The sequence below is a fragment of the Bufo gargarizans genome, chromosome 3 (assembly GCF_014858855.1).
Source record: "Bufo gargarizans isolate SCDJY-AF-19 chromosome 3, ASM1485885v1, whole genome shotgun sequence".
In the NCBI taxonomy this organism is placed as follows: Eukaryota; Metazoa; Chordata; class Amphibia; order Anura; family Bufonidae; genus Bufo; species Bufo gargarizans.
Window position 1 is genome coordinate 3,914,144 of NC_058082.1, and position 13,139 is coordinate 3,927,282.

The 13,139-nt window shown below is 49.8% G+C and overlaps 1 protein-coding gene across 1 annotated transcript in view; it reads right to left on the reverse strand.

The window, feature by feature from the left end:
• The window catches only part of DNHD1 (dynein heavy chain domain 1), a 110,239-nt gene that overhangs the window by 59,042 nt on the left and 38,058 nt on the right, over positions 1-13,139 (reverse strand). The window contains exons 10-15 of the mRNA XM_044283985.1: positions 12,445-12,570; positions 12,074-12,350; positions 9,564-9,691; positions 9,267-9,465; positions 9,076-9,167; positions 8,631-8,847 (exon numbers count right to left, since the gene is read on the reverse strand). Coding sequence (XP_044139920.1) covers positions 8,631-8,847; positions 9,076-9,167; positions 9,267-9,465; positions 9,564-9,691; positions 12,074-12,350; positions 12,445-12,570 — 1,039 coding nt within the window. The remainder of the gene's footprint in view (positions 1-8,630; positions 8,848-9,075; positions 9,168-9,266; positions 9,466-9,563; positions 9,692-12,073; positions 12,351-12,444; positions 12,571-13,139) is intronic.

A 13,139-nucleotide genomic window follows, 5' to 3' on the forward strand; every position in this document is an offset into this window, starting at 1 on the left:
GAGACAACAGGACAGACATCACCATTTAAACACACAATGTCACACCCTCCCAGCAACCACAGACATTTAACATATTCCCAGATAGCTCAAGTCTGAGTGCATATCATTAGGCGAATGGCACTCAGACCACACGAATACAATTAAACTAGCCATCTGGGTACCCTCACATAACAAAATACCATTCCAAAGACAGATTTAAGCTGTGCGGCCGGCCTGTCTTCTTTAAAGTTAGTATGGGCCATAATCCTGAGGCAGGAGGCTGGCAACCAGCCCCCTCCAAAACACTGTGGCGAGGTTGGTTTCGTCACACATCTCCCCCTTCCAGGGAAGACTAACCAGATACCTGACCTCACGGTCAGTACCTGAGTTAGTCTGGCAGTCCAACCACAACCCCATACTGGACCTGTTGAATTTTGGGGCCTGGCTCTGTTCTGTATGTCCCCAGCTGTTGAGTGGGCATCTGCGACTCCTTGCTGCCTTGTGGTTCTCCAGCTTGGAGCTGTAGGTACTTGGTGGGCAGAGGCCGACTGCGCTCTGCCCAGATGCCAGCTCTTCCGCGGGGGTAGCCTGTGGAAAGTCCGGCTCTGAAGAAGAGGGTAGGGGAGGGCAGAGGCCGACTGCGCTCTGCCCAGATGCCAGCTCTTCCGCTGGGGTAGCCGGTGGGGAGTCCGGCTCTGGAGAAGAGGATAGGGGAGGGCAGAGGCCGACTGCGCTCTGCCCTGATGCCAGCTCTTCCGCTGGGAAGAAATTAGTGGGTAGCGCAGGCTCATCCCCTGCCCCCAGAACTCTGTTGGGAAGTAGCTGGGAAGGGGAGGGCTCGCTTACTGTCACAACCAGACAGCTGAGAAGCTCTGACAGAGGCCTTTCAGAACCTCCTCCTTGAGTTTCTGTGTTGTGGTATTCAGCTCCTCCTCTCGTTAGCCTCTCTCAGCTGTCATGTGTTGGACTAATTGCTTCCCTTTAAATTCTTCCCCAGAAGGCTTTTCTGGGCGGCTTATACTACTTCCTGGAGTGTGTGTGCACGCTGACTCTGTCCTCCTGTTTGCTTCAAAGCTAAGTGTTGTACCTTTATCTGTTATTATCTGTTTGCTGGATCCCAGGTGACCCTGACTCCCTCCGTATCTTGTGTAGGGAGCCGGTGGTCGTGTCCCCTCACTATTGTAGGGTGCTCAGGGCTTTATAGTCAAGGTTCGTGGATATGCAAACCTCCACCATTCGGATCTTTGCATAGGCTGAGCAGCCAGGGAAAGTGCCAGGTCTTCTGCAGGGGTCTCCCTTGGTTCCTTAGTTTTTGGATCCAGCGAGTCGTTTATACATGTTGCTTTGCCTTGTTTCCTGTACACCGTCCGTGACATTATAAGCCGCCATAACCGTCTCAAGCATGGATCCGGTTTCACTTTTGGCTGAACGCTTCCAGGGTCTTTCATTGGAGGTAGCTGATCTCCGTAAGACTTTTTCTCAGCTTCAAGTGACCGGTTCAGCTTGCATTCATGGAGTTTGTTCTGAGCCTAAGATCTCGCTCCCGGATACGTTCTCCGGGGGTAGTGAGAATTTTGTGCGTTTTAGAGAGGCTTGCAAACTCCATTTTCGCCTTCTTCCCCACTCTGGTGATGAGGAACGGAGGGTGGGGATCATTATATCGCTGCTCAGAGGTAACGCTCAGTCCTGGGCCTTTTCGCTGCCGGAGGGGGCACGGCCTCTCCGTTCAGTGGATGAATTCCTTTTAGCCCTGGGTCAGATATATGATGATCCGGATCGTATTGCTCTGGCTGAGTCTAAACTACGTCTATTATGCCAGGGTAAACAATCCGCAGAAATATACTGCTCAGAATTTCCGAGATGGGCAGTTGATACTGGTTGGAATGATGCTGCGCTCCGAAGTCAATTTTGCCATGGTCTTTCAGAGGGATTGAAAGATGCATTTGCCTTTCATGAGAGGCCTATTTCTTTGGACTCTGCTATGTCTCAGGCCGTTCGTATTGACAGGCGTCTTAGAGAGAGAGGAGAGATGTCTCCTTCCTGTCATACGCAGTCCCAGGACAGTGCAGCGGTCCTGCTCTGTGCGCAGGGGTCTCAGTCGCCGTCAGCCCCTTCTGAGCAGGAGCCCATGCAGCTGGGGTTGATTGCTTCTGACAATAGAAGATTCAGCCCGCATGGGACGGTTTGTTTTTGTTGTGGAGGTATAAATCATTTGGCAAATATTTGTCCCTCTAGGAGATTCAGGCAGTTTTCTGGGAGTAATAAAGAAACAAACAGGAAAAAATCTTTTAAAAATGTTCCGTCTGTTACTATTGGCAGGGTTGAGGCGGAAATTGAAGGTTTTCCATTTGCTTGTAGTTCCCGTTTTGTCCTGCCGGCTAGGGTGGCGCTAGAGAGCAAGAACATTTTTTGTGAGATTTTTGTGGATAGTGGAGCAGCGGTTAATCTCATTGATAATCAATTTGCGATAACTCATGGTTTCCAGGTGCGCACTTTGGGAAAGGATATTCCTGTTTTTGCTATCGATTCCGCTCCACTTTCTCAAAAATCATTAAAGGGCATAGTTCACAATATCCGTTTGACTGTGAGTGATGCTCATGTTGAGGATGTGTCGTGTTTCGTCCTTAGCGGTTTACCCACCCCTCTGGTGTTGGGGCTGCCCTGGCTCACTAAGCATAACCCCACCATTGATTGGCAAGCGAGGCAAATAAATGGTTGGAGTGACTTTTGCAGAGAGAATTGCCTCTCGACATCTGTTTCTGAGGTTGCTACTAAGACTGTACCATCTTTTCTCTCTGAATTTTCGGATGTCTTCTCTGAGAGTGGAGTTCAGGACTTGCCCCCGCACAGGGAGTACGATTGCCCTATTAATCTCATCCCAGACGCCAAGCTGCCTAAATCTCGTTTATACAATCTTTCCCAACCTGAGAGGATCGCTATGCGTGCTTATATCTCTGAGAGTCTGAGAAGAGGACACATACGACCCTCGAAGTCACCTGTTGCCGCTGGTTTTTTCTTTGTTAAGAAAAAAGATGGTTCTTTAAGACCTTGTCTGGATTTCAGGGAGCTGAACAATATCACAATTCGTGACCCTTATCCGCTTCCTCTGATCCCAGACCTATTTAACCAGGTTGTTGGGGCTAAAGTCTTTTCCAAATTAGATTTAAGAGGGGCATACAACCTGGTCAGGGTCAGAGAAGGAGACGAATGGAAGACGGCCTTCAATACCCCTGAGGGCCATTTTGAAAATTTGGTTATGCCTTTTGGTTTGATGAATGCCCCAGCCGTTTTTCAGCATTTCGTGAACAGCATTTTTTATCATTTGATGGGAAAATTTGTATTGGTGTATTTGGATGACATTTTGATTTTTTCTCCCGATTTCAAAACTCATAAGGAACATTTACGTCAGGTCTTGCTCATCCTGCGGGAGAAAAAATTATATGCAAAACTGGAAAAATGTGTGTTTGCGGTTCCAGAAATTCAATTTCTGGGGTTTCTTCTCTCCGCTTCTGGTTTTCGCATGGACCCCGAGAAGGTCCGCGCTGTGCTTGAGTGGGAGCTTCCTGAGAATCAGAAGGCGCTGATGCGTTTTTTGGGCTTTGCCAATTATTACAGGAAGTTCATTTTGAATTATTCTTCTATTGTTAAACCACTCACTGATATGACCAGAAAGGGGGTAGATTTTTCTTCTTGGTCAGTAGAGGCGCGTAAGGCTTTTTCTGATATCAAGGAGAGTTTTGCTTCCGCTCCCATCTTGGTGCAACCTGATGTTTCTTTACCCTTCATAGTTGAGGTTGATGCTTCTGAGGTGGGTGTGGGGGCGGTCTTGTCTCAGGGTTCGTCTCCTGCCAAATGGCGACCGTGTGCCTTTTTCTCAAGAAAACTCTCCTCCGCAGAGAGAAATTACGATGTGGGAGATAGGGAATTGTTGGCCATCAAGTTGGCTTTTGAGGAATGGCGCCATTGGCTAGAGGGAGCCAGACACCCTATTACCGTATTTACTGACCATAAAAATCTGGCCTACTTGGAGTCAGCCAAGCGTCTGAACCCGAGACAGGCCAGATGGTCGTTGTTCTTTTCTAGGTTTAATTTTGTTGTCACGTTCCGCCCTGGAGTTAAGAATGTGAAGGCAGATGCCCTGTCACGTTGTTTTCCGGGAGGCGGGAATTTTGAAGACCCGGGTCCCATTTTGGCTGAAGGTGTGGTGGTCTCTGCTCTTTTTCCTGAATTGGAGGCAGAGGTGCAGGCAGCCCAGTCAGAGGCTCCTGATCTTTGTCCTCCTGGGAGGTTGTTTGTGCCTCTCGCTTTAAGACACAAGATTTTTAAAGAACACCACGATAAGGTCCTTGCTGGGCACCCGGGGGTAAGAGCCACACTGGATCTCATCGCTCGGAGATTCTGGTGGCCTGCGCTTCGTAAGTCGGTTGAGGGTTTTGTGGCAGCCTGCGAGACTTGCGCTCGTGCCAAAGTCCCTCATTCACGGCCATCAGGTCCTCTCCTTCCCTTACCCATTCCTTCCCGTCCTTGGACACATCTGTCCATGGACTTATCACGGACCTGCCTCGTTCCTCGGGGAAGACTGTGATTCTGGTGGTGGTGGACCGTTTTAGCAAAATGGTGCATTTCATCCCTTTTCCTGGTTTGCCCAATGCTAAGACGCTGGCGCAGGCATTTGTTGATCACATTGTCAAATTGCACGGTATTCCTTCAGACATAGTCTCTGATAGGGGCACGCAGTTTGTTTCCAGATTCTGGAAGGCTTTCTGTTCTCGCTTGGGGGTTCGGTTGTCATTCTCTTCTGCTTTCCACCCGCAGTCGAATGGCCAGACAGAGTGCGTCAATCAGAATCTGGAGACATATCTGCGTTGTTTTGTGGCGGAGAATCAAGAGGATTGGTGTTCTTTTTTGTCTCTTGCTGAGTTTGCTTTAAATAACCGTCGTCAGGAGTCCTCTGATAAGTCACCATTTTTTGGTGCATATGGGTTTCATCCACAGTTTGGGACTTTCTCGGGAGAGGGGTCTTCTGGTTTACCTGATGAGGACAGATTCTCCTCGTCTTTGTCATCTATTTGGCAAAAGATTCAAGATAATCTAAAGAGCATGAGTGAGAGATATAAGCGTGTGGCTGATAAGAGACGTGTGCTTGGTCCGGACCTGAATGTTGGTGATCTGGTGTGGTTGTCTACCAAGAATATCAAATTGAAGGTTCCCTCCTGGAAGTTGGGTCCTAGGTTTATTGGGCCTTACAAAATCCTGTCTGTCATCAATCCTGTTGCATACCGTCTTGATCTTCCTCAGACTTGGAAGATCCATAATGTTTTTCATAAGTCCTTATTGAAACCTTATGTTCAACCCATTGTACCCTCGCCTTTGCCTCCTCCTCCGATTATGGTTGATGGGAATCTTGAATTTCAGGTCTCTAGGATTGTGGATTCTCGTCTCAGGGCTTTCCATAGGTCCCATCCTGAGAAGGTGGGTTCTGAGTGTCCGGAGTCCACTCGTAGAGGGAGGGGTACTGTCACAACCAGACAGCTGAGAAGCTCTGACAGAGGCCTTTCAGAACCTCCTCCTTGAGTTCTGTGTTGTGGTATTCAGCTCCTCCTCTCGTCAGCCTCTCTCAGCTGTCATGTGTTGGACTAATTGCTTCCCTTTAAATTCTTCCCCAGAAGGCTTTTCTGGGCGGCTTATACTACTTCCTGGAGTGTGTGTGCACGCTGACTCTGTCCTCCTGTTTGCTTCAAAGCTAAGTGTTGTACCTTTATCTGTTATTATCTGTTTGCTGGATCCCAGGTGACCCTGACTCCCTCTGTATCTTGTGTAGGGAGCCGGTGGTCGTGTCCCCTCACTATTGTAGGGTGCTCAGGGCTTTATAGTCAAGGTTCGTGGATATGCAAACCTCCACCATTCGGATCTTTGCATAGGCTGAGCAGCCAGGGAAAGTGCCAGGTCTTCTGCAGGGGTCTCCCTTGGTTCCTTAGTTTTTGGATCCAGCGAGTCGTTTATACATGTTGCTTTGCCTTGTTTCCTGTACACCGTCCGTGACACTTACCTCCTCCTCCTGGTATCCCTGCGGAGATGGATGGGGATCTGGACCGACTGTCCAGCATCCCTGTAGGACTGGCACCGAGCCCGCGGTCTCATCTGCGCCCATGCAGAGGGGCTTGTGTTCCCCTTTTCCCGGTATCTCCGGCTGCTGGTGGAAGGTGAGGCCGGTTGCCTCTCCTCCCCAGGACTCTGGTTGCTGTAAGGCAGAGGGACCCCGCATCTCCTCCCCCTGGAACTCAGGTTGCCGCTGGGGAGAGAGACCGGTTGTCTCCTCTCCCTGTGATATGCACTGCCGCTGGAGATCTGGGCATGCGGCCCAGCATCCCTGTAGGGCCAGTAGAGAGACCTCGGTCCCATCTCCACCTGCCATCTGTGGGTCCTCCCAGGACCAGTCTGTGAGGTCCCTCAACATTTGCGAGTCAGGATCACCTGCGTCCACACCTGGCAACTCCGGCTGCTGCTGAGGGTCTGGGCCAGCATCCCAGCATCCCGGTGGAGAGCCCTCGGTCCCGTCTCCACCTGCCTGTTGTGGTTCCTCACAGGACCAGTCTATGAGGACCCCTACCTCTGTAGCTGGTACTGAAGCAGGGGATACTTCAGTCGGGTCTTCCCAGCTGTAGGGTTGTAGGTCTGGGACTGCCACCCAGCTCTCTGGCAGTGTATATTGGGACCGAATTGAGCTGAAGAAGTATTGGTAGTCCTGCTCCAGCTCCCACTCCTTTGTCACTAGAGATGCCAGGTCTTGTCTCACCTCTCTCGCTGTAGCCCAATCATGCATAGCCTCTCTGTAGTCATAGATATCCCAGAACCGGGACCCTCCAGCATCTCCGAACTCCGGTTCTGCGAAGGCCTCAAACAACAGGCCAGGGCCATCATAATCCTCACCCTCAGGTCTGTCGTGCTCAGCCATCCAGGGAGAGTGCCGAATCACATACCACCAGAGTGCCTGGTAGGCGTCATCTAGCCAAAGCTCCTTCCATACCAGGCTCTCCAGTTCTGTCACCCACTCATTCAGGGGCTCCTCTCCCAGAAGGGGCATTCGCAGGGCCACTCGCATCCGCAACTGCTGCTCCTCACTGGGGAGACCCTCGCCCCGCCGACGCTGTACATCTTCGAGGGCATCGTGCCAGACGCCTTTCCGGACTGCATCCCTCCAGTCCGGGTCATCGTCCTCCTCGTAGTGGAACGCTGTTCGAAGACTAGCCGATTCCATCCTGCTGTAGCCAGGGGCGCTGTACGGATACTAGCGTTGCCCTCAATATACTCCACGAACGGTGTCTCCGAGCTGCTTCTCCTTACACTAGGACGCCATCCCACGCTGGACCTACGACAAGGCTCCAGGCTCCAGTGGGTGAACCTCTCCTACAGCCAGAGAGCAGGAACAGCTCTTACAAGAGCTAGTAGCTATGCCAGGGGAGTATAGCAAATCTTCAGCGTATAGCAATCCCCCAGTTTGATCAGTTATCCAAACACCAGACTCAACATGATGAAGGATAAACAGGAACACTTTATTGAGGGCTACCCGCCCGTATTTATGCAGGTCCCCATCTGGTGGACACGCCCCCAGGGGACCAGAATGGAGACTGCGACACACCGAACAGATACAACACATCCCCACAATGCATCATGGTTTCCTCCTCTCTGCCCCAGAGACAACCGAGGAATAATCCAATTATCTCTCAGGACAAAGGGGAGATCGCCAATACACATGTGGGGACAACAGGACAGAAATCACCATTTAAACACACAATGGCACACTCCCACAGCAAACACAGACATTTAACATATCCCCAGATAGCTCAAGTCTGAGTGCATATCATTAGGCGAATGGCACTCAGACCACACGAATACAATAAAAAACTAGCCATCTGGGTGCCCTCACATAACAAAATACAATTCCAAAGACAGATTTAAGCTGTGCGGCCGGCCTGTCTTCTTTAAAGTTAGTATGGGCCATAATCCTGAGGCAAGAGGCTGGCAACAAGCCCCCTCCAAAACACTGTGGCGAGGTTGGTTTCGTCACAGACTGTATAGATGGAGGAGAGCTGGGCAGAGGAGATGACTGTATAGATGGAGGAGAGCTGGGCAGAGGAGATGACTGGATAGATGGAGGAGAGCTGGGCAGAGGAGATGACTGGATAGATGGAGGAGTGAGGGGCAGAGATAATGACTGGATAGATGGAGGAGTGAGGGGCAGATGTGGATGACTGGATAGATGGAGGAGTGAGGTGCAGATGTGGATGACTGGATAGATGGAGGAGTGAGGTGCAGATGTGGATGACTGGATAGATGGAGGAGTGAGGTGCAGATGTGGATGGCTGGATAGATTGAGTAGTGATGGGCAGAGGAGATGACTGGATAGATGGAGGAGTGAGGGGCAGATGTGGATGACTGGATAGATGGAGGAGTGAGGTGCAGATGTGGATGGCTGGATAGATTGAGTAGTGAGGGGCAGAGGAGATCACTGGATAGATGGAGAAGTGAGGGGCAGATGAGGGTGACTGGATAGATGGAGGAGTGAGGGGCAGATGTGGATGACTGGATAGATGGAGGAGTGAGGGGCAGGCATGGTGTAAATACTTATAGTTAGGTTTGTATCCCCTTACCAGCTAGAAGGAAGGTGCCAGTGTCTTGGGTGCTGTACCCTTTGGTACGGTCCCTGAATTTTCCACTTGGCGGTCTCTTGAATAGGTCAGGAGCGGGATCCTCTCTAGTGACACAGAGGAGGAATCTGACCAGACGGAATTCTCTTTCTTGCCAGAATGTCTGAATCTTCTCAAAGTCCTGTAAGACGGAGAACTCTGCACGTGCTTGGAGCAGGGTCTAAAAGGATAAAACAGAACAAATGAGGTCTGGAGTCTGGCAGCCAGCCCACAGAATTTGGACTGCAGCTTTGGAGGTGAATGGAGTGGAAGACCTGATATCTCTAAGGATTAGTAAGAGATACAGTTATGCAGCATTACAAGCAGATCTTAAGAACATGTCATGATAAGACATTCACTTCTCTTGGGAATACGTAAGTATCCCACTGCCCGGGTTCTTCACCCTGACCTTGTGAATTTGTTCCTGCTCCTTCAGGATCGGGTCCGACAGCAGCTCCATCAGAGTTAGAGTCTCTGGCTCTTCAGAGGTCTTCCCCATCACTAAAAGAACATGGAATTAACTGGGTAATAATCAGCGGCGTGGCCACAGAACAGAAAAAGGACATTCAAAACTAGACAAATTAAAACTCCTAAAGTTACCGTCAAAGATGGCTGCCCAGTGCTTGTGCTTAACAGCAGGGTCCAGCAATGATTGGAGCAGAGGAAGGTGCTGAGAGAAATCCTGAAGACAACCCCGCACACTTTGTAGAATAGGGTCCTCATCCAGGAGTATTAGCATAAGGTCCTGCAGACTATTCTCCCACTGCTGCAGCTTCTCTCTCATCTGCTCAATGTTTACCTATAGAAGGAGATGAAATGAGGTGGAGCACTGAGGAGCACCATGCATCCCATGGGACACAGTCTCCTGTGCCTTAGAGATAAGACACTGGTTATTACCTTCATGAAGGGCCTGAGCTTCCAGGCAGTGATCTGCTCTCTGCATCTGGACAGCAGTTTCCAAGAGTCTTGCCGTGCCTGAATCTGCTTCTCCCCAACAAAGATTGTCGAGAAGTCAAAGCTTTTACCTACAGAAAGTCAAGTGTGTTATATTAACTCCACAAGAGCAGAAAGTGGTGGAGACACGCAGTTGGCAGAACATGGTGGAGAAGACCCGCCAGGAGAATATGGTAGAGACAAGAAGTTGGGATAATATGGTGCAAATGAGAAGTGAGGAAAACATGGCACAGAAATGCAGCTGGGAGGACATAGTGGAGACAAAAAGCTGGGGTAACATGTTGGAAACATGCAGTGAGGAGAACATAGTGGAGACATGCAGCTGGGAGAACGTGGTGGAGAAGACCAGCCAGGAGAACATGGTGGAGACATGCCGCTGGGAGAACGTGGTAGGGAAGACCAGCCAGGAGAACAAGGTTGAGACAAAAAGCTGGGGCACCATGGTTGAAATCAGCAGTGAGGAGAACGTGGTGGAGACATGCAGCTCACAGAATGTATTGGAGAAGACCAGAAAACATGGTGGTGACAAGAGCCTTGAGTACCATGGTGGAAAAAAGCAATGAGGAAAATGTGGTGGAGACATGCAGCTGAGAGAACCACGTAGAGAAGACCAGCCAGGAGAACATAGTGGAGACTGTGGTACCATGAAGCTGTGGTACCATGCCGGAAGTGAGCAGTCAGGAGAATATGGTAAAGACCTGTAACTAAGAGAATATTGTGGAGGAGACCAGAAAACATGGTAGAGGCAAGAAGTTGTGGTGGAAATGAGCAGTCAGGAGAACATGGTGGAGACGTGTAGCTGGGTGAATGCGGTGGAAACCAGCTAGGAGAAGATCGTGGAGACAGACAGCAAGGGTAACATGGTGGAAACAAGCAGTGGGAAGAACATGGTGAAGACATGCAGCCTGGAGAAGGTGATGGAGAAGACCAGCCAGGAGAATATGGTGGAGACAAGAAGCTGGAGTACCATGGTGGAAATGAGCAACGAGAAGGAGGGTGCCAGTGATATAACTATCTGACATACACATATTCACATTATGTATGATGAACATACATGGCCAATACATTGATCTAATATTGGAGGGTCCTCGTAGCTACAGTCAGGTAGGGCAGCACGTAGATCTGAGCAGGAAGGATGAGATCTCTCTGCTTAAATGGCCTCCGTGGCTTTGGGGAACATGTTTCGGCTTTCTGTGATGGCGTTCTCTCTCTAGGGGACGGGTTTACTATTTACAGGGTTGTATGCAACAAATGTATGAACACGAGGGTCCTGACTGGGATTTTCCCTCCGTCTTCCTGGGTAATGGTCACCATCAAGCAACACTACAACCAACCAGCAAGCAGCGTAAGGTTTAAATTCAATCAATGAGCATGCACTCTAGTCTTCAATGTCTCACTGTCTGATAAGATCTCCTCCACATGTAAATGGGCAAAAATGGGGAAGGAAAGTAAAGAAAGAAAATGGGAAGTCAAGAACAGGCTGGAGGCATGGAGGTGACACCTCTCTGGGTATGAGGTGGGACAAGAGCGGGAACACTCGCTGTCTCTGGATCTGATGATCTAAACAAAGCTTCATCTCCGGAAAAGAACCGGGGGCATCCGTCCTGGATGTTACCCGGCGGTGGTAGTGATGGACTCTTTCTTCTCCAATTATCTGGTAGTAACTTTCATACAACATTCTGGTTCCAAGAATCAGATAATGTCTTCAACAACACAGAGATAAAGGGGATGTAGAGATGAGGGAGCACAGAGATAAAGGGGATGTAGAGATGAGGGAGCACAGAGATAAAGGGGATGTAGAGATGAGGGAGCACAGAGATAAAGGGATGTAGAGATGAGGGAGCACAGAGATAAGGGATGTAGAGATGAGGGAGCACAGAGATAAAGGGGATGTAGAGATGAGGGAGCACAGAGATAAAGGGGATGTAGAGATGAGGGAGCACAGAGATAAAGGGGATGTAGAGATGAGGGAGCACAGAGATAAAGGGGATGTAGAGATGAGGGAGCACAGAGATAAAAGGGGATGTAGAGATGAGGGAGCACAGAGATAAAAGGGGATGTAGAGATGAGGGAGCACAGAGATAAAAGGGGATGTAGAGATGAGGGAGCACAGAGATAAAGGGGATGTAGAGATGAGGGAGCACAGAGATAAAGGGGATGTAGAGATGAGGGAGCACAGAGATAAAGGGGATGTAGAGATGAGGGAGCACAGAGATAAAGGGGATGTAGAGATGAGGGAGCACAGAGATAAAGGGGATGTAGAGATGAGGGAGCACAGAGAGAAAGGGGATGTAGAAATTAGGGAACACAGAGATAAAGGGGATGTAGAGACATAGGGACAGGGAAGTAATGTGACACAGATGAGTGAGACATAAATGGGACAGACACAGGAAGATATGGAGAGAATGAGACATGGAGACAGAAGAACATGGAGATAGCTATTGCTTCCTCACCTTGTAGGACCTGACGGGAGTGACTAAAGTCTCGCAGCTGAGACAGAGAAGAACACAACTTGTGGTGCAGAGTTCCCAGATCACTCAGAATTACAGCCACGTTCTGGTCGGGGTCTCTGTAATGATCAGAGGAGGACGCTGCGATCAGATCTTCTGCCTCTTTATAACAGGCCTGGAATGAATGCTCCAGGCTGCTGGACATGGAGGAGAGGTGACTGCTCAGGAACTTAGATGAAGTCTTCAGGAAATGCTGGAACATGTCCCAGGTTTCTGTCAACTAAGAACACCACACGTCTAATCCCACCAGAAGGTTCTACAGAACATGGGCCAGTGTTCAGCGGCAGCAGCCTTCACATGAAGAGTCCTCTTACCTCGTTATTCACCTTCTGCTCTTCTGCTGTCTGTTGTCGGTAGTTCATGCGGATGACCTCGCGGAGGGAGCGGACATGTTCCACTTGCTCTTCTAATTCACATTTTCTCACTTTGTACTCAGCAACCTATTAAAAATAATGTCCACAGCTCATACGAAAAGAATAAACCCGCAAGACAGCTGCAGAACTCCTCCATGAAAACCTACACACCACACAAAGGAATGTGGGATGGATGAGAAGAGGAACATGAGTGATCCAAGGATGAGGAGATCAGAGGCTGAGGACACAGGGGAAGAATGAGGAGACATTGGGGGGCATTACATATGGAGGGAAACCTGGGCACCACATGAAGGAACGTGGGATGGACAGGAAGAGGAGATCAGAGGCTGAGGACACAGGGGAAGAATGAGGAGACATTGGGGGGCATTACATATGGAGGGAAACCTGGGCACCACATGAAGGAACGTGGGATGGACAGGAAGAGGAGATCAGAAACTGAGGACACGGGAGGAATGAGAAGACATTGGGGGGCATTACATATGGAGGGAAACCTGGGCACCACATGAAGGAACGTGGGATGGACAGGAAGAGGAGATCAGAGGCTGAGGACACAGGGGAAGAATGAGGAGACATTGGGGGGCATTACATATGGAGGGAAACCTGGGCACCACATGAAGGAACGTGGGATGGACAGG